Source organism: Perca fluviatilis, chromosome 5 (genome assembly GCF_010015445.1).
Source record: "Perca fluviatilis chromosome 5, GENO_Pfluv_1.0, whole genome shotgun sequence".
NCBI lineage: Eukaryota > Metazoa > Chordata > Actinopteri > Perciformes > Percidae > Perca > Perca fluviatilis.
In genome coordinates, this window is record NC_053116.1 from 23,144,641 (window position 1) to 23,167,490 (window position 22,850).

At 39.2% G+C, this 22,850-nt stretch overlaps 1 protein-coding gene across 1 annotated transcript; it reads left to right on the plus strand.

Moving 5' to 3' along the window:
- The first annotated feature begins 1,045 nt into the window (after window positions 1-1,045).
- On the plus strand, window positions 1,046-22,850 carry ampd2b (adenosine monophosphate deaminase 2b). The gene is given in 19 exon segments (XM_039799735.1): window positions 1,046-1,334; window positions 12,738-12,862; window positions 12,960-13,090; window positions 13,209-13,277; window positions 13,392-13,488; window positions 13,670-13,868; window positions 14,262-14,403; window positions 14,537-14,626; window positions 14,771-14,900; window positions 15,002-15,196; window positions 15,303-15,434; window positions 15,543-15,706; window positions 16,226-16,352; window positions 16,449-16,612; window positions 18,929-19,049; window positions 19,281-19,454; window positions 20,061-20,115; window positions 20,118-20,170; window positions 20,594-22,850. Coding segments are annotated over 19 exon segments (2,484 nt in total). The 5' UTR covers window positions 1,046-1,234; the 3' UTR covers window positions 20,810-22,850.

Below are 22,850 nucleotides of genomic sequence, written 5' to 3' on the forward strand. Positions count from 1 at the left end.
ATAATAAAAATAACTGTCAACTGTAACCCAAAAAATAATATATACAAGACAAATAAACAAAAATTAGTGTGTCAGGCTACTTTTCATCCAATCACCTTTGAATTAATAGTCACTTGACAGTTTTTAGTTCCATGTAAAAATTGCTAACGGTTTCATGAATTCAGCTTTTGTCTGTTAATAAGTCTCCACTTCCACGTGATAGAAAAGAGAGGATGACTGAAATGATTTAGTCATTCGCTACATTGCTGTCAGATCCAACAACAACGTGTGCTAATTAACACTAAACAAGTACAGCTGAGGCTAATGGGAATGTCATTAGTTTTGCATTTTTGTTTTGGTCATAAATCAAAGTATTAAACACATTTTGACCTCATGATGTAGCTAGATGAAAAGTCAGAGGATCACTAAGTCAGTAGGATTCATCCTCTGGGCACAATGAATGTCTGCATAGCATTTAATGGCAATCCATCCAATAGTTGTTGAGAGTTCTCAGTCTAGACCAATGTAATGGACCTACAAATGACACGTTTCTGTAATTTTAAGTTTTTATACTTTACACCACAGACTGTGTATAATTATCATTGTTATTATTGTTTATTATCAATATTTTTATTGATGTAGTATTGTAGAATGTACAACTTTTCTCCCCACTGGTTTGCACACACATAGATTTGTGGTTGTCATGGAAACAGCAGAACTGCAGGCTGCTGTGGGTGTTTTGTACCCTCCATGTGTGCATGTGTGTGTATTTATGCATGGCTGGGGGGATGCCGAGCCCCTCCATCCCGCACACCCTCTAGACCCCCCCCCCCCCACCCCCAGCCTCCATCAGCGCTGCAGCTCAGGCACGAGTGCCTTTCGGAGTGGGTGGGGTTTGTTTCACTGCAGAGGGATGCTCCACAGCCCTACGCTGGACCAACCAGTCTGGAAATTCCTGCTCACAGGCACGTAGCACACACACGCACACACACACACACACACACACACACACACACACACACACACACACACACACACACACACACACACACACACACACACACACACACACACACATTGACTGCAATCAATCCCCCTCGAGCTCCCAGCATCTGTGCTACATATCTTCCCTCTCCTCTCTTATCTTCCCCTCCTCTCTCACTCTGTAGCTCTTCGACGCTCCGTCCTCAGCAGCTCTGACTCACTCAGCTGTTCTTTCCCAACCGTGCCAAGCTGAACCCTACAAACTGGGATCATGTCCTCCAACCTGCCCCCAGGGACCGCTGCCGGGGCCAAAAACAAGCCCATCTCACCCTTCAGGAAGCGAGGCAGCCTGCAGTATGCAGCCAGCACAGGTGAGTGGAGGGCGCATGGTGATGAAGAGGGTGAAGGTTCGAGTGTGTTGTCTCACATAATCTCACATAAAATCAGCCTCAGGTATTGTGGCTCTGGACTGTGTAATGTGAATTTTGTATTACATTTAAATTTCTTATTGTTTCTCAATGAAAAATAAAGCACTCATCAGAAGAAGATGCAGGGTGCAATACTTTTTCTCTGCAAGTAGTTTGGGGGAAATGCAAACCTGTTGATTTGGGAAGGTGTAGCAGAGCAGAGGATGCTCTTTGTGGAGGATTTCAGCATTCATACTCTGCAGTTGTACGTCAGTATGCTGGCTTCTAGCTTTTTCCCTCATCCCTTATTTCCAGGCTTGTTTTTATATGTAAATGACACAACATGCATACATTCTGTAGCATCAGCCAGAAGGTAATTTGCAGTAGGACCAGCCAATGCTGTTTGAAAACATTTTGACGTTGCTGAAATGTTGCATAACTCATTGTTTTCAGATGGAAACTCCTTTTGTCAGTTTTCGTGTTTTAACATAAAGGATTACCTGCTGCTTTATGTGTCAGTGACCCTTTGGTTTGTGAAAAAATGCACCTAAAAATACTTTATGTGTTGCTTAGACAAATGTGATGACGGTGTATTTCATTTAGCCTGATGGCAGTATGTGGCCTGGAGAGAATATATAGGTTGGTACCTCAGGACTTGATCCCCCTCTGAATGAAAGGATTAACCTCCACTCTGATGTATGCACACGCTGGTCAGCCTTTCATCCAAACTACAAAGAGTGTAGAATGACCCTATGACGAAATGTCAGCCATTTAAATACCCCTACCTCTGCTCAGTCAGTGTCATCTCTTAATCTAAACACATTTTCTCTGAAACATAAAAGAGGTTCATTCAGTATTAATATCATGCATTTAATGAGAAAAAAATTGTTTACTTCTGTCAAGGAAAATGAGTTCTTGATATCTTGAAATGTGTTTATTTGTATTGGAAGCAGATGGTATAATCTCCCTCTACTGGAAGATGTTTTTAAAACATATTAGAATTATATAACACACACAAACATTGCCTTAAAAATATGCTGTATCTTTAAGAATCACCCATGTCATGTTACCACTTGGGGCACATACGACCGACAGAGACATGCTGTGACATTACGGTGACTGTCAAGGTGGTTAGCGATTGATTTGTAGTCCTGACAACAAACAGCTGGAGGTCCGTGTGATTCACCAGCCGCTCCTCCAATCAGGATGCTCTCTCTGTGATTTTCCTCATTTATTGCTTAAAGTTGACAGTGGCTGTTAGAAATTGCTCTGGAGGGGTAAATCTTCGCTGAATGATGAGAGACAATCTTGGCTTTTATATTCAACAGAGACAGATTTGTTTTTCTGGTATTTAGACATATAGAGGACTGTGCACATATTCTGCCTCTGTGGTTTGATTTAGAAAGTCTCTGCAGAAACACATTATGTAAATAGTGATACGTGCAGTTAAAACAAGCTTCAGATACACAATCATTTAACTGTATTAGATGGACTAATAAATGGCAGTGTTATGTCTTTAAATGCTTAATGAATATTTAATAAAGTGATTGCTATAATTAAATCTGCTGCAGTCGCTCATAATAAGATCATAAATTATTTATCGTCTGACACTTTTATTTCACTCGTTTGCCAATCGATTGTCTAAATCAATACTTGGCATGCTGCATGAGCTTTGTTTTATTAGATTGTTTCAATAAGAATTCTGAACTTCCAATCTAATGGGCCAATCAATCAGCACAGCAGAGTGGAATAGACGTGGGAGGCTGCAGCACATCTAATTGGCATTAAAGAGTTTGAATCACTCACATCTTAGTTTTCTGTAAAGGTCATGGACCCCCTGTTCACATAATATAGTGCTCCATGTCTATCAGACAGCCCTTTGCTCTCTTGTGCAGTTATCACGTGAAGAGCTGAGGCAGAGTGGTGTCCATATTTAGCACACTATTGCACATTTGTGGAGTGAACTCTGCAGAGAACAGCAGTGTGTGAATCACTTCTCTGGCTGTGAAAAAGGTAGTTCTGATATTAGAGAGCCACCCACTCACCAATTCGCCTGTTCTGTGCCTCGTGCTGTTTTACACTTGTTGAACCACTCAAATCAGAGAAGAGCGTTATGTACCAGCATATTTGCTGCTTACTGATGAAAGCTTTGTACAGTAAAGTACAGTGCAGTAAGTGACATAAACAGACATTATTATATCATAAGACCAAAAACCCACACTCTCTTGGAAAATATTATAAACGTATTATATAGCACTATATTACTTTTCAGGTATAAAAATATAAAGACAATGAGATAATAGAACAAATCACAAGAGCACATTATATACATGATAAATAAATATTTTAAACATATTGTTTCTCTGATACTACCACTTTATAAAAAAAAAAATACTTTCCACCTCTGCAGGAAAGCAATACTACAATAACATAAAACATGAAATAACTACAATACAATCAGAGCGTCATTCAGAATGACTATTTATACAGTACAGGAGGTGGATAATGGACCTTGTACTTTGCCCATATCTTGTTCACGCCTCCTTTAATTGTGTCACTTCTTCTTCTTGTCATCGTTACGTGGCCACACATGTCGGGGTCTGTGCCATAAACAAATAATTTCAGGAGAGAGACCCTGTAGGTTAAATGTTGAGCCCCATCACTCCCCAGTAATGCAATCAATACAAATAAGCCCTGGGACTCCCACCCCAACACACCTTCATCCGATAACCTTTAGTGAGTCACTCCTCGTGTGCATCCACACTGCATACTGTTGTTTAGTTGTCTGTGTCTCTGCTGCTCATATGAACCAACATCTAGCCTGTTAGAGGTCTCATGGACTTGTGCCCTGTGGGTGGGACTAATGGTGTGCTGATGCAGTAGATATAGAGTTACCTGTTGCCAGCTGCTGTTTGCAACACATCGACCTGTGGACCTGTGTCTTGTTTGAAAGGTACAGTGCATGCTGCTGTAGACATAATCTAAAATGAAAGCAAAAATATCTAATGGCTGAAATATTGTAGTGTTTTGTCTATCGGCTCCTTTTATTCAGTAGTGGAAAGTAACTAAGTACATCTAAGTACTGTTCTTAAGTACAATGTTGAGGTACTTGTACTTTACTCAAGTGTTTCCATTTGATTCTACTTAAATTTCTATTCCACTACATTTCAGAAGGAAATATTGCGCTTTACTCTGTTACCAGTAGGTGATTGGGGATGCCACACCCACTTGCAGAGCAAATCTCAAATTTGCCGGAAGTTCGTCAGGATTTACCCAGGCTACCACTTGTTAGCAAAATGACCAAAATTCATGCCCCTAGTTAACCTATATATTATATATAATAATAATGTATTATTATATATAATATTGTCTAAACTATGTAGCTGGATAACAAGTAAACTGAAGACATAACATTATTTAGAAATGCTAAGAAATTGTGAATGGCATTTTTTCACAATTAACTAAACAATTAATTGATCAAATTAACTTAATTGATAATGAAAATCATTATGCAGCCCTGGAAAGTTCATACAAAACATATAATTGTGTTATAAAATATGATGCATTGCTAATGAAAGATAAAATTCTCAAGACCATATAAAGTAGTTAAAATTAGCTCCATCTCAACCAGCTGCAAAATCAAAAGGCTATTTTAATGAATCAATAATAGTAATATGATAATATTAATGAATTTAGTTTGCCAGCCTTGGGGTTTAATCTTCTTCTTTGACTGAATGCCTTACATCAGTGGTTCTCAAACTTTGTTCACTGATGTACCCCCTTTGAAATATTGTTTTAGTCGAGTACCCTCTGACCAGAGCAAAATATTTTTGGTAGGAAAAAAGCATATATAAAGAGGCACATTAAAGCGCTGCGCCATCAGTATCTAATTTGACATTATAACTGAAAAACACTTAAATACTATTTCAAATGTTTACAATCACCAAATTCATTCATTATTATAGTATAATTATTTTAGGAATCATGCATGACTGATATTGTTTTTATACATTTAAAAAAAAAATCTCACATACCCTCTGCAGTACTCCAAAGTACCCCTAGTGGTACATGTACCCCTATGATGTATCCCCATGTACTGTAAGATACACTGCCTTAAACCATTGCAAGCTGGTGCTGATTTGTGTGTGATGCAGCATTCGGCCATCAGAGGGAGTGTGGTGCAAGTAAATGCAGCTGCACTGATTAATCAATGAGCAGCAATCTTGTTTGTTGTTCTCTCCTTGGGGCCACATCAATTTGATTAGTCCTCTTGAAAGCTAATCTTGCTAAAAAGTGCCTTAAAAACAAACACAATAATTTAACCTTGAGAGGCAGAGCGGTCATTTGTTTGTAGTCAGATTGCATTTGACTCTCTGTAGTGCTCAGGGTTTTTTTTCTGTCCAGTTTGCAAGCAGTGCTTTTCAAACTGGATTGCTCCAGTTTAAGAGCAGCTCTCTCCAAAAGGATTTGCAGTATATATATATATATATATATATATATATATATATATATATATATATATATATATATATATATATATATAAGATGTTCAGACTGAAAATAGAATAAAGCGCATTATTTTTGCTTTAACAGATGGTGAAAACAGCTTCAGAAATGATTAAAGGCTGGCGAAAGTCTGTATTTTTTCTTATTGTCAACAGACCTCATAGAAAAACAAACCCAACAATTAATATATGTAATATTGTCTGTGTAGCCAAAGCCTGATATAGCTCTCATATTGTCCAAAAACTACATAAACACATCAAAGAGCCACACTGTTGCACTGTGTGACATGTTCCTTCATAAAAATGAACATGGGAATTGTAGTTTATTTTGACTCAATTTCACACCTCAGTTAAAAAAGAATAGTCCCCACTAAATTCACTATTTACTTCTGTTTTAGTAACATTTGCTTGAAACTACAGTGCCTACAATTATTTACGGTATATTTATGTGTATATATATATATATATATATATATATATATATATATATATATATATATATATATATATATATAATATACCATATAGGCTACCACAGAGGGGGTAGGTACAACAATAACAAAAAATGTATAATATGAATGTTGTTTGCCTTATCTTTTGTAAAAAATAAAACGGAACACAAATGCTTAAATAAGATTCTGCATTAGGGTCAAAAGACAACTTGAGTTAAACTCTACACAGTATTGAGCAAGAGAAGATAAGATAGGCAGCGCAAACACTTGTAATGGAATGGAATGCTTAACTTACAATAGATTCAATAACATTTGTCTGTAAGGCATGAAACAATTTCTGAAAAGCTCAATTAGGCACTCAGGGATGGATATTTTCTCAAAACTTTCTTGACTTAATTAAATGTCAGGAGCACTGGATAAATGTCTCATTGTTTCGATCTGCCATGACTGGATTTTTTTCATTTTTCATAACATTTCTTTTGCAATACAAGCTTTGGTTATCCACAGCGAATTTTCTCTTGGTGCAGAAGTATAATTGGGAGAGATATGACTGCAGAGAAACTTGCACACAATGACAGATTTCACAAACATTCACCATTCTGTCTCGGAATGAATCAATTGCATCAGTTTACCTGATTATTAATATGTTATTTCATCCGTTTTAGCATACACACAGTTCTGTCTTTCTAGCATGGGAAAGCATGTTCCAGAAATTACTGCTGCAACCATAATTGGGACAACGTGCTGGCCCTTTAATTTCATTCATGTGAGAGGACATGGAGGGATGCAAGGTCTCATTTATTAAACAGTCATCTCCTTCAGCAAAAAAAAGACCATGACGTGTCAGACCTTACAGCTGAGCCAGCACCATTTTATTTACACACACAGACGACACAAACATCCTGAACACATGGCCCCCTCAGCAAAACAGCACAGAGGATAAAGTAGAGGACAGGGGGGTGCTGTTAGAGAAACTCACAGCAGGAGAACCCACATCCGCCGGTTATGTACGCCGCCCCCCCCACCCAAACCCGCCTCCTCTCCCTCCTGTGGTACGTTCCAGATAGATGTCAGAGGCATTTAAATGACGAGGATCAGCTCCAGAGGCTGCTAGTGCAGCGACAGCTGGCCTGAACAAGGAGGCAGACAGAGCAGAGGGGGGTCACACACTGGGATGTGAGGGGGAGTTAATGGATCTGCTGGACCAGCTCTTTGTACGTATCATATGGACAGATTAAGGGAATACAGGATGTGACTCTTGGACTCTGTGAGTGCGTTGACGTGAGAGCATATGTATGTTTTATCATTTGACTGAGTGTTTCAAGTGTTTCTTTCTTGCTTCTCTCCATCCCTCCTTCGCATCATGTTTAACCCATCTTAAAAGGAAAGCAGACGCCATCCTGGGCCATTTGCTGTTTGGCATGCTCCATCTCCCTGCCAGGACAGCATATCTCTCCCTCTCTCTGTCTCTCTCTCCTCTCCCAGCCCTGCTAGCTGCTGGTTAACGCAGGCTCTGAGGAGACAGGTACGCTCTCCCCTCATCCTGTGCAAAAGCACAAATAATGCTCTCCTCTCTTCCCCTCTAACCCTCCCCCTTTTTTCCTTTCCCTCTTTCACACTGACATTGCCACTATCCCCTGTCTGTCCTTTAATGGCTTTATGTAATAGCCCTAAGCAGTGCTGTCTTTGGTGTGCTGAGGATAATGTATGCCGATTGATTGTCCCATGAACTAGCTTTCTCATGTTTTTTGGAGATGAAGGTGCAATTGTGCTCAAATAAGCGGAGCAGATCGATACACCTGCAACTGTAGGATCTGATCGAGAGGGTTGTTTTCAAGGCTAGTGGGCAACTTGCCTTTATATTTTTAGCATTTCTTTTCTTTATTGTTCAAGTGAGAAGGCTGAGAGCAGTAAAGGAACACAGGAAAGAAGTTTCTACCAAATCCGAGCTGCAGACATGCAGTCAAACCAAAGAATTTCATTACACATCTTGAGAGATGTCAGCTGTTTGATGCAGAGCCATGAGAGAGGCAGGAGGAGTAAGCATCCTTTAGAGGAGCAGAGGAGCGTTGTTAAATCCAGCTGCATGCTCCCTGCCATGCATATGTATTTGTCCTTTAGACACAACACTTCCTATGTGATAGTGAGCAGCCACATTTAATTTGTTGTTATGCTGAATTGTGTGTGAATTGTGTGCCATATTTTCTTGTGAAACACTGGAGTGTAAGATAAGTGACATTTTCTGATTTTATGTGTAAGTTGTTGAAGCCAAACAGCTTTGATTTGATATTCTGGGACCAAAACTGGGGCTGAACTTTGATTGTTTCTTGTCTACAAAGCACAAAATATCAAAAATCTAAAATACTGCAAGCTGGCTTCAAATGGCTTGTAAGATTTGTGATTTTGTTTTTATAGTTCCCGAATTGAATCTAAATGTAGCCAGTTTTAGACTATTTTGTTTTATGTAGGCAAAAAACGTTTTTGTTTTTAATTGAGACTCTAAATGAACATAGGGGTTATGCAGAAAAATATATTCAAAGGTACTAAAAGGGTTGTTTGTTATCTGTGCTGAAACTGAGTGAGATCCCCAGTGCTGCTTTGTTTATATTGGTATTCCTGCTTTCTCAGCAGCACTGACACATGTGAGCTGTGAGTAAGTATTGGTTATCGCTGTGAGACATTTGCCACATAGGTTGTGAGTCACTGGCATTTCTTGTGGGCTGAATACCAAATCTGCATAGTCAATGGAAGCAGGTAGACAGGGTTTGATGATGCATGGCCTGCCTGATGGTAGAAAACACAGAGAAGAGAGAGGATGAGGTGAAATAAAGGGAATCTCTTGATATTAAGTATAATCATTCTGAATTATGTACTTATGTTGAAATGTTATTCCATTCAGACAGGGATCCTTGTTGGCCTCTAAGAAATGATGATGTTTCCTGACAAAGGCGAGGGGGCAAAAAACAGTACTGTAGATGAAGTTTTCACACGATATCTCTTGACATTATGACCTCTGGCCTGTAGGCTTCGGAAAAACTTTCCTCATGTCATCTCATCCCCGAGGATCTGTTACACCGCACCATCCAATTTGACTTAGACTGGAGTCATGGTTAAGACACTATGACCTTATTTTGAGGCTGTGGAAGATGAGCAGATGTGTAGCATTGTCTTTGGTTCAACATGTTGTCGTATTAGATACCTCCAATCTGTTTTACTCATGTTGCATTGAGCCCCCATGCTGCTTTCCTCCAGCTCTTATAGATCAATGAAAACTTTAGCAAACTCGATTAGGTGGTAAATGTTCAAGTGAAATGTGGCTGACTTCAATTTCTGAGTGGTTTGCTCTCCAACTGCAGGGGGATGAGTTGTTATGTAACCATAGATGCTACTGATCCAAATATAGCCGCCATTAGGGGATTAGCTCCGGGCCCCGGCAGGCTTGGCTAGGCTCGGCTTTGCTGTGGCCCAGTATGGATGTCTTTGCTGCTGGTCGCCTCCTGCCCTCCACACCAGTGTCCACTGTTATCACAACAAATTGATGTGCACCCAGACCAACAGCAGAGATAACATCTTTGTCGGCCATTACATCAAACAGACGTGCTCCCTCCTATCACAGGAGGGCAACTATCTGTGGCTTGACTTTGTGTCCCTTGTGACTGAGACTGAAGGACAGTTTGGCATCACAGCATGTATTCTCATTTTTGTTTATTCAAGCTGGCTTTGGATAGACAGATGTTACTTACAATGGTATTATTTCTTATTTATATTTAGAATTATTTAACGAATGTGTCCAGTAGAGGTTTTCCCATAATGTTTGCATATAATGCAACATTTGTTCTTTCGCTTTTAAACAGTGTTGCAACTAACGATTATTTTACATTATCTTTTAGTCTGCCTGGAACCAGAAAATGTTTGGTGTCTTTACTTGAAAAATAATGCTTATTCAAAAATAGTTCATAGATCATTGTTATTTATTTTTGTTTGATTTGAATTTACTCAGATTCAAAGCTCAATGTTGGATCTCCACTATTCAGCCTTTGAAAGGTGGAAGCACTTGAATATTTATGCACTGAAGAAGTTTGTTTCCCTCTGTTTTTGCTGAAGTATTTTAGTCTGAGATACTTCTGTGTTTTGATATAATAATAATAATAATAATAATAATAATAATAATACATTTAATTTGTAATGCACTTTATATTTAAGCAAATCTCAAAGTGCTACATGATAGTGCCAAAAATTATAAAAACACATGGAGAGCATGAAAAGAAAAGGAAGTAAATAAAAGGCAAAAGGACACAAGTTCACTCAAAAGCTCTCCTAAAAAGGTGGGTTTTAAGGCCACGTTTAAAAGCATCCACAGTCTGTGGGGTCCTCAGGTGGTCAGGGAGAGCATTCCACAGTCTGGGAGCAGCTGAGCAGAAAGCCCGATCTCCCATTGTACAAAGCTTTGTCCTGGGAGGTTTCAAAAAATATGCTGAGGCAGATCGGAGGGTACGTGTTGAGGTCTGTGGGGTGAGGAGTTCCTTGAGGTAGAGGGGGGCTTCACCATGAATGCACTGGTGGGTAAGGAGGGAGACCTTGTACTCAACCCTGAGTGAGACAGGAAGCCAATGGAGTGATTTAAGGATGGGGGTGATGTGGTCATATTTGCGCACCCTCAACAGGATCCTAGCAGCACTGTTTTGAATATACTGCAACTTCTGAAGGCTTTTGTCAGGGATCCCGGTGAGGAGTGCATTGCAGTAGTCCAGATATTGATGATAGTGATATTGCTGTCTTGCTGTGCATGCAAACTTGTTCATCGTGTTGAGTGGGATGTGTTGATTGGACAGTGTTATAAAGCACAAGGTGATAAATAATGTAGTGAATTGTGGTCTGGCCAATGATTGCACCATCACCTCTTTTTTCTTTATGGCCACCATTCCGCCTGCCTACTCAAGTGTTTTTGTACCTTTAAAGGTGCAGTAGGTAAGACTAATAAAACTAACTTTCTGTCATATTTGCTGAAACTGACCCTATGTTCGATGTAGAACTACATGAAGCAAGTCATTTAAAAAAAAATCCGGCTCCTCTGGCACCACCTACAGCCTGTGGTGCGATTTGCAAAAATCCACAGCTCCCTGTTCAGATGCACCAATCATGGCCAGGGGGGGTGTCTAACTGCGTATCAATAACTGCTCATGCACACGCATTCATTCTCCCTTGTGGGGGGAGGGGCTTAGAAAAACATTTTGGGCTTTAGCAGAAAGGGGGGAGGGACTGAGAAGTTGTTGATGTTCACATTTTTTGGCTAAGTCCTGGATCTTCCCAATCCTACCTACACCACCTTTAATGAAGCTTTTTGTCGAGTTCTAATTGCATCTCTGGTCTCCTTTACTGTCCCCATAGAGCAGACAGACTCAGACATGCTGGGTTGAATAAATCTGACTCTTAATTTAGATAGGGCACAATAGTACAAAGACATTTCAGACTGCAGGTATAACACAGTATACCCTCTTTGACCTTCTTGTGTGTATGGCCTATAAATACTGACAGACCACAGGCCCAATGACACTCTAGCACACACAGGATGAAATATTTAACAGAATGATGAATATTTCAGTGGCAGGTGAGACGTTTCAAGGGAAAGATTAATATCATTGCAGACAGGCTAAATATACACCTGGGGGGAAACAGCAGCGAAGGCATTGTCTGTTTCTCACAGACGAATGCCTAACATCTCTGTTTTTCTCATCGCTGGTGACAACTTCCTCGCCGTCCTTGTCCTAAGTCTTTTTTCAGTGACCATCCCCCTTTGTTTTCACTTAGTTTTTTCCTTTCCATGACAACTGGGTTTGTATAAAACTTCTTATCTGGCAATGGCAACAATGGAGGGCATTAGCCGGTGTATGTGCTGATGGGCTCCCCACCTGAATGGTCCATTGTGTCTTGAGGAATAAACAGCTGCTGAGCTCAGACCTCCACTGTTTTGGAAAGACTCACTGATGGAGGAACAACAAGCTTCTGCAGACTGATTTGGTCACTGTGAATTAATTACTAATTACTATTACCAATTACTTTTAAAAAAAGTCATAAAGACTGAGTACTCTCATAAAACTGATTTAGCTTATTCATAGTCATGTCTATCCCACTTTTTCAATGCTGAGTAAAATGAGAGGATGTTTGCTTCTTTTTTTTTTATCAAGATTGATAATCTCATTGACAGTAATTAGGGTACAGCTGTTGCAAGCTAAACTGATTTATTGATCTTACTGAACCGAAATTAGGTGTTACTTGTCTGACTACATGATGATAGAGGTCCTAATGTGCTGTTCTTTATTTCTGGACATTCTTCAGTTCTTCAAGATATGCATAGTTTTCTCACTCATTTTATGATTTCTTTCCCTCTTTCCCCTCCTCTTTATCTCCAGCTGATCTCCGTGGTGCCCGCCACCTCCTCACTTCCCAGAATTCCTTGCCTGGGATCCCTGTGGCCTTGAAACAATCCATTGACCTGCGTACATCCATGGACGGGAAGTACAAAGACATAGCTGAGGTTAGTACTCAGTGATTGTGTTCATGAAAATGTATTTTGAACTGACTCGTGGCTAGATGTGTAGACTAATATAATGTTGTTTACTGTATGTGTGAAGGAGCTGTTCTCCCGCACACTGGCAGAGAGTGAGATGCGCAGTGCCCCCTATGAATTCCCAGAGGACAGCCCTATTGAACAGCTGGAGGAGAGACGTCATCGCCTTGAGCGACAGATAAGCCAGGATGTCAAGTAAGTGCAGCGAAAGGAAGGAGGTTGTTAGTAAATATACAAACATGTGACAATATTTGCAGCCATACTCTGCTCTGATGATCCTGAAGCTAACAATGATGAGCCTCTTTTTGTTCAGGTTTGAACCCGACATCCTCCTGCGAGCTAAACAGGAGTTCATGAAGACTGACAGTGCCACAGATCTCGAGTGAGTGTTTTCACTAGCTATAGGTAACAGTGGTGTCATTATCCATTGAATGTATACCTTAAGTACCAGAATAGAAAATAATTTAAGTCATTTGTTTGTTCTATATATTATTAGATACATGAAGGAGAAGAGCCAATTTCCTGACCTGCAGGACCTGGTTCCAGAGAAAGAGTACCAGCGAGTGGCTATTTCTGGAGATGAGAAATGTGGGGTAAGTCAGATTCCCAGTAATGCAAGGAAAATGAGAAAACTTTTTCTTAGTAGAAGCACTTTGCCCAGAATTCCTTTTGTGGCATTTCTTACAATTAAATAACACCTCCTCTCTGAAAAAAACACTTTTTTTCTTTTCTTCTCTTTAGTCCTTTTAATTGTTTAATTTATCTTCCATCAAGGTTCCCTTCACAGATCTGTTGGATGCAGCCAAATGTGTGGTGAAGGCTCTGTTCATCAGACAGAAGTATATGGGTCTGTCGCTGCAGAGTTTCTGCAGGACCACCGCTCGTTACCTGCAGGAGCTGAGGGAGAGACCTCTGGACTTAGATAACTATGAGGAGGAGATCTCAGAGACCGTCACTGCAGAAACTTCTGGAAGTAAGACAGACAGACATGCAATAGATATTGCATCAGTAGACAAAAACAACAATAAAATCGATAAATCAAAGTAACAATCAATATACATACATAAAAAATAGAAATCATTGTTATTCACAGCTTTATTCCTGATCACTCCAGAAATGTGATTGATGATGATGTTAGATTAGTAATCTTATGTTAATATGGGAATATAAATCATGTCCATTGTCATGTGCCGTACTCTCACATTATGACATAAACGGGCACGCCCACAGATTTCACAATCCATCTGTCACACACCCCTGACCAGGCTGTCACAGCGTGCAGGCTGTTCAAATGAGACCTTAGTTGCATGTGCGTTGCCACCTTGTTCAGAGCCGTGACACATTGCGACATTCTGTCTCCTCTCAGATGCCACAATGCACCCACCTGTCTCTAAAACGCACCCCTATGAGAACCAGGACCCTGCCAGCATGCCCCATGATTTGGGTTACAGCTGCAAGATGGTGGATGGTGTCATGCATGTGTACACAACGAGGAACGTTATGGAAAAGTGAGATATTTATGATGAATCACTCGCATGCTTGTACCTCGATGTGGTTGGATGCTTGTCTGTTTTTAGACTCAGCTCACACATTTTGTTGGCAGCAAAGAGGTTCCTGCTTAAGTTTTGGTGTCGCCAACAGGAGCACAGAGCTGGACCTGCCGTATCCAGACCTGCAGGAGTACATCGCTGATATGAACGTCATGATGGCCCTCATTATCAACGGACCAGTGTACGTTTTCCTTATTTAGATTTTCTTTTGAAATTATACCATTCAAGTTGTTTATCACAAGACGTTCTTTTCTCTTTCCGTTTCTCATCTCAACCACATTGTCAGAAAGTAACCGTAACTTGTTTGTGTTTCTCTTTGCCACAGAAAGTCCTTCTGCTACCGTCGTCTGCAGTATCTTAGCTCCAAGTTCCAGATGCACATCCTGCTGAATGAGATGAAGGAGCTGGCAGCACAGAAGAAAGTCCCACATCGAGACTTTTACAATATCCGTAAGGTGAACTTGGGAGCTGTTTTCTACTGAGCCTAATCAAACTTATTTATTGTAATCCAGAACTGGAGTCCAATAGGCTATATACTTTTTTGTCTGTTTTACAGGTCGACACACACATCCACGCTTCGTCCTGCATGAACCAAAAGCACCTTCTGCGTTTTATTAAAAGGGCCATGAAGAAGTATCCTAAGGAGATTGTGCGTGTGGAAAATGGCAAGGGTCAGACGCTCATGGAAGTGTTTGAGACCATGAACCTGACAGCCTTTGACCTGAGCGTGGACACCCTGGACATGCACGCAGTGAGTAACACCCATGATGGATAGATCAAAACTGTTTTGAAACAACGAAGACCAGACAAAAGCTGAAGTTAATGAGAGACTGTTTGAATCACTTTCTTACTTACAGGACCGAAACACTTTTCATCGCTTTGACAAGTTCAATGCCAAATACAACCCCATCGGCGAGTCCATTCTGAGAGAGATCTTCATCAAAACAGACAACTACATTGAGGGGAAATACTTTGGCCACATTATTAAGGTGCTTACTGAATCCATTAACAATCACTTTACCACTGATACTTGCAGAATGAGTGTATGAGACGGACACTGGCCCCCTCTGCTGATTGTTTGTGTCACTGCTTCTCAGGAGGTGATGGCAGACCTGGAGGAGAGCAAATACCAGAACGTGGAGCTCAGGCTGTCCATCTACGGACGCTCCAGAGACGAGTGGGACAAGCTGGCCCAGTGGGCTGTCAAACATCGGGTCTACTCCACCAATGTGCGCTGGCTTGTGCAAGTGCCACGACTCTTGTGAGTAACCCCAGTGGTGGGAAGTATGATACTACATTTACTCAAGTATTATACTTAAATATTGAGGCATTTCAACCTCATGCCACTTTGTACTTCTATGCCACTACCAAAATATTTTAGTTAATGTACACATTTCAATTCTACATATAAAACAAAGAATCAATGTATGATATATAATTTGTTATAGATTAAACCACCCAACAGAATATAAAGTAGTAAAAATGCCTGGATAGGAATTAGAGGGTCTGTAACCTTTGTAAAGACAACCATCTGAAAGGTGACTATCACATTTTATACACATTAATACTTGTGTACTTGTTTGATTTTGAATTATTTTTGACAGCGACAGACTTTTACTTAACTAAAATACCTGACTACTCTTACATCACTGAGTAGCCCTTACTGAGGTTTACAAACAGCCACATCAGTCGCTAAGGATCTTTAAAATATATCTACATGAGTTAAAAGAGCACAAGAAAGATAACAACTGACTTCTTTATTTGTATTTGTCTCTCAAAGTGACGTCTACCACACGAAGAAACAGCTGTGCAACTTCCAAGAGATGCTGGAGAATATCTTCATGCCTCTGTTTGAGGTTACAGTCAACCCCGGCAGCCATCCAGAGCTGCACCTCTTCCTTCAGCACGTACGAAGTCTTTGCTGTGCAATCAGGAGTTTATATTATTCATATGTAGCCACACCTCAGATGGTTTCATGGATCTCTCGTTGCTCCCTCACACAGGTTGTGGGTTTTGACAGTGTGGATGATGAGTCGAAACCAGAGCAACATATCTTCAACCTGGACAGTCCGCTGCCAGTCAACTGGACAGAGGAGGACAACCCGCCCTACTCCTACTACCTCTACTACATGTACGCAAACATGACTGTGCTGAATCACCTGCGCAGGTACGTACCTACACCTCAGTCCAAGTGGCTGCTTTTTTTACTTGTATATTTCTCAGATTCAATGTATGGACTCATTTTAAGACTCTTAAAAAGTATGACGTATTGGGTAGAAATATGTATCTTTTATGCTTTTCACAATTATGCAAAAGAAAATGTATATATATAGTAGGACAATTATTTTTGCCTAAACCCGGGGGATTTCATTGTTGCAAAATATGTTTTTTATTTATTTATTTGCACACACATAAGACTGCATATAATTCAGATAATGAAAAAATAAAAAATGCATAAGGAGAGGTCAAGAAGCCAAAGGCGTATACCTTGTTGGCTTTATTTTTTATTATTACTTAATTTATCTTAATGTAACACAAAAAATTGAAATACTACATTTTAGTTGGTTTATCCTTGAGACACAAAACCAGTTTAAAATATATAAAATATCCAAGACAAATTGCAGTTTATTTGCAAATAATAATGGAATAACAAACATTTCTTCACAAAGGTTTACATTTTTTGTCTCTTATATTTTATCATATTTTCTGAATCTCATACAGTATAATTTGTTTACAGTTTCAACTTTTAACATGTAAGCTAGGGCTGAACGATTTTTGAAAATAATCTAATTGCGATTTTTTCCCCAAATATTGCGATTGCGATTCGATATTCGATTATTTTTTTAAGCTCTTTGTCTTCTGTATTATTCAACAAAGACAAACAATAAATCATTGTATAGTATGAACAACACACAATTACACACTAGACAGTTAAATAAGTAAAAACACATACATATACATACATATATATATATATATACATACATATATACACATATATACATATATATATACATATATACACACATATATATATATATATATATATATATGTATATATATATATATAACATATATATATATATATATATATATATATATATATATATATATATATATATATACATATACATACATACATACATATTTTTTTTACAGTGCATACAGAGAGGAGCTGCCTCCAGCCCCCTCCCCTCGTGAAGTTGCGTGCCGGCACCGTCAACACTGCACTTGCTCAGAGAGGCTATCGTTACGTTAGTTGCTGTGGTCTGCGGTGCCGGGATTAACTGTACTAATAAAACCGTTGAAACACCGCGGCCACGCTGCTGTGAAAGCTCCCCAAACCGTCATTTATCAGTCTGATTGTTACCCCTCTCAGTGGCAGCTCCTCCACCCATATCTTTATATCTTTATAACGGAGCTAACCGCTAACCGGAGCTAACCGCTAATCAGAGCTAGCTCGTTGCCAACCGAGCCTTCAGTTCTGCGTGCCTGTATCCATTAACTGCATGTATGGACTCGAGCCCAAACAAAACCCTTCATTTTATTAAAATGGCTGTAAAAGTTTTAAACTTCAACTCAGAATTGTTTGAATGACAGAGATCAGCTCAAGGTACAGTGTAGCGTTAGCGTGCTAAGTTGATGCTTTCTCTGCGTAGTGCAAACTGATTTGCTCTTGCGAGTCATCAAATCGAGACCAAATCGCAGCCTTTGCGATTAGGAAATCGCGTTTTAACATATCGCGATATTATCGCAAATGCAATTAATCGTTCAGCCCTAATGTAAGCCTTTCTTTCTTTTCCTTCACATTTTTCCTGCTACAATTCATAATATGTTTAAAAAAATATTTAAGTAATACAATTATTAGAGAATGAGAGAATGTTTGGCATGTAAATAGTTTGAAATGGAATAGATTGAATAACTGTTAAATTAACAGAGCAATTCTCTGGACTCAACCTCTTTTAAAATGTTATAACTGTAGTAATAGGGTAACAAACCACAAAATACATTCTTATCCTTTTGGATTCATCTGTGGCCCTTTAACATTAGTTAAAACTCAATAAATCAGAAATTGTTTCTAGGTGAGGAAGACTGTAAATCAGGAGTCTAAAACTACCAGTCTGATGGCCAGATTTGTTTGCTACGAACTATTTGCAGCTGCAGGTCAATCGTGGTCATTTCATGGGATTTGTGGACAATAAGAAAAATATAGGTCATCACCAGATGAAAGTATTTGTTCCTTCTTGTATATGTCTCACTTGTCTCTGTGTTAAATGTCAGCTGTGACTTTTCTTCATGCAAATCTCTGGTAAATGAAAGTAAAAATCTGTTTTATATTTCAGTCACTGGAGAGCAGCAATGAATGTTCATTTATGCAGACATACTTTGCCTGATTGTTTAGAAGACAAACAAAGCTGAAATCTGTTACAACCCTTTAATCTGTTGAAGTCACCCTCTTAGTATCTGTGTCTTTTTTGTTCAGGCAGCGGGGATTTCACACACTCGTCCTACGTCCTCATTGTGGAGAGGCAGGGCCGATCCATCACCTGGTGTCCGGTTTCATGCTGTCAGAGAACATCTCCCACGGGCTGCTGCTCAGGAAGGTGTGACCTCCATATCACAACAGCTGATTTATTAGTCTAAGAGATTGTGAGGAAATGATGATTTAATAAAACAATTGTGCCAGGTCTCGACTCAGCTAGATCATGTTTATTATATTTGTTAATGAGTCATACTTTAGTCATAATCTCACTTCTTTACATGCTCATGGAATGTACTCCTAGCGCATTGATTGTTTATCACAGCACACAACATTATGGCTTATGTTGCTCCAGGCTCCTGTGCTGCAGTATCTGTACTACTTGGCCCAGATCGGTATCGCCATGTCTCCTCTCAGCAATAACAGCCTGTTCCTCAGCTACCATCGTAACCCTCTGCCAGAGTACCTGTCCAGAGGCCTCATGGTCTCTCTGTCCACAGACGACCCTCTGCAGTTTCACTTCACCAAGGTCAGTGTACACAGCCAGTCAAACATTTGTAACATCCTACATTTTAGATTTTCATTTAGAATTTAAAATGTATTCATTTAAAATGTGGAAATAAGAAACATGGTATAAGCAAATTGCTATAATAATTGCACTAAGTGATAGTTATATATATATGAAGTGAAGAGTACATTTTTAATAAGGCACCTGTATTGTATGTATGTAGTATGGTGGCTTAATTGGCTGACTTCTCCTGCACACTTAAATAAATTCATAAACATGAATTAGACTCTTAGTCTAAGACTGAAACATTTAAAAAAAATATATTACAGATTTTATTAGACAAAAGGTGTATCTATTTAAGCATTTGAATTAAAGTTAATCCTCAGTATTTTATTTATATCAACACCCATCTTTATAACATGTATGGTTCTGGCAGTAGAGTCCACATTGTAGACTTTTCAGTTGCAAGACAAATAGTATATTGTAATTAACTTTCAAACCGCTACCATTCCTATGAATACTAATTTTAGGGTATTTGCAGATTTAACAAAAAATGCTACATTGTATTAAAAATCCTTCAACAAGCAGGGCATGCTTAACTGTGATATTATCATGTGCTATGTGTAGGAGCCTTTGATGGAAGAGTACAGCATTGCTGCTCAGGTGTGGAAGCTGAGCTCCTGCGCATGTGTGAGCTGGCCAGAAACAGCGTGCTGATGAGCGGATTCTCTGATAGGGTATCAATTATCTTTATCTTTTTCTCATTATCCAGTGTTATAACATGGCCTGGGTGAATACTCAATTCTGATTGGCTGCAGGGTGTCCATAAAAGAAGTGATGTAGGACACCTACTAAGTAGTTCTGGTGAAACTGATTGTTTACCGTTCTAAATGAATGTGCTACATTAAATGAAAAAGAAAATCTGAATATGTTATTTCCAACACTGAGTGTAGTCTTTCAGTGCCTCGTCCACACCACAGCATAGCGCTAACACACAAGCTGCAATATGTAAGTTACACTGCCCCTTGGATCTTGGAGCCACTCAGACCGCAATCAGAAGCATGAATCATGTTTTACTTACTGTGTAAACTTAACTATAGCCCTCCCTCCTCAGTCTTTTGTTCTGCAGACAGTTAAATTTCACTCTTCTTCTGGATCAGGTGAAGTGCTCCTGGCTCGGACCGAAACACATCAAGGAGGGGCAGGAGAGTAATGACATCAGGCGCACCAACGTTCCTGACATCCGTGTGGCGTACCGGTATGAGACTATGTGCGAGGAGTTGAATTTAATCACACAGGCCATCCGCACAGATGAGCTGGAGACCATCGAGGAGGAGGGGAGTCTGTATATGGGAGCTGTGCAGGGAGAGAAGTGAACATGCAGCACAACACAAACACAATTCTCACTCACTACATTCAGTTTTCACATCAGGACTTTGTACAGATTTGCATATCAACATACCACACCTGTGAAAAGAGAAACGCTTTGTTACAAGAAGATTATGAAAGTTGCTACAGTGGCAGTGTGAGACAGGACCTAAAATCTGTGTATCCAAGGTGTCTACTTCCTTTAGTTTCCTTTGTCATTCTTTGTTTACTCTGCCATAGGGATTTCACGATGATTCTCAATGTATTTATTTAAAATGTTTAGATTTCCATGGTTTGTGACTACATTTTGTCAATGTTTCTGCAGTTTTTCTACATATAGGGCTGTAGCTACCATGACACTGAGGTCATGTTCTTTTGGTATCTTTTCTGGCAATTCTGGGGGTTTTAGTGACTTTGAGGGGAGTTTACTTTCTGCAGTTAAAAACTTACACATGGTGAGTATTTCCTTAGGCAGTATTTATATTTATTTTCTTTCTTTTTGAAAGGTATTTATAGACTCCAAATATTTAATTTGGTCTACCTTTAGCCCCACAAGAGACAAAGTTCTTCTATTTTAGTTAGTTGTGATTTCCAGGAGCTGGTTGCACCAGCTGTTAATTTAAAACTTAGCATAGCTATAAGTGCTTTCTAAGTTGAGATTTATGCATCATCAAAATAAAACATATTCCACCACACAATGCTCTTACCAAGAGATTATTTGTTACTAAATATTTATGCTGAGTAACTGCTATCTAGCGAACTGAACTAAATGGCAAAAATAACATTAGCTTTCTGATAACGCTGGTGAGGTCCGAGCAATCGTATTCAAAACTATTCATAGTTCAATATAAGATTGGTGGACCTCCAAAAACTTATTTTGGAAGTTATATTAGCTTGTGATGCACTTCATGTTTATTATGTTATGTTGATTGCTTTTGATTGGACAGCGCTACAAATGTCTCCCTGCAACCGATTTACACATTACTAAAGTTTTTACTAGTTAGCTGAAACATTTCTTAAGTTGCATTAGTGCAACCTGACTTAGTAATATCCCAAGTTTGAACTGAAGTTAGCTACTTGAAATTGTTACTAAGAATTTAGAAACAACTTTAAACACACAATTAGTAATGGATTGACTAACAGCTGGTGCAACCTAAATCCAGAGGACTTTCCTTGAAAGCACTACCCCATTTAAATAAAACTTGTAAATATAAATGAATAGCTAACTGAATGAATAAAAAATGAAAAATCCAAATAAAATAACTCAATTTGGTTTCGAGGTAAGTGATAGATGAGGCAAATTACAACTGATGACCTTAGTATTTCTAAAACCCTGGCTACAGCCCTGACTACTTACCAAATCATAAATCTTTGCAGCAAAATTTGTTTAAGGTGTGATGCAAAAACCTTTCAAGAATATTCATAAAGTCAAATCAGAAACACTGCATGAATCTTTGTCTGCTTGGTTGACATATTCTAGTGTAATTATCCACAAGACAATACCTCATGCTGTATAACTAGCAGAAAAATCTCCATCCTCCGTATTCTGGTTACTGGTAGTTTTTTTTTACAGTCTTTACAGTTATTCAGCAGAGTTGCATGATGTCCCGTCAATATCTGTTTCTGGTGTGCGGTAATGCTACTCAGTTGTGATACTAACTCAGTATTATGTGACGTGTATGTGTTACAGTCTGATCAGTAACTCTGATCTGATACATCTTTCCTTGCACACATACATTAAAACACATACATTTGAGTCATAGTACAGTGAAGGAAGCATGATCTGTTACTTCAGTTTTCAATCCTTGCATGAGTCCAACTAGTGCCAAATTCATGAATGAACACATTTTTTAGAGAACTGAAAGTCAACTAACTCACATACCCATTTTTAAACTCCTGCCTTCAGTATAGGTCCTGGTGTTATCTGTCGGGCTACTTGTTGCTATTCAAAAGCACTACATGTCCCTCCCAGAGAAGTATATGTGCTGTTTGTGAAATATTATTTGTTTATATTATTTGTGTTTAAAAAATAAATAAATGTTCACATGA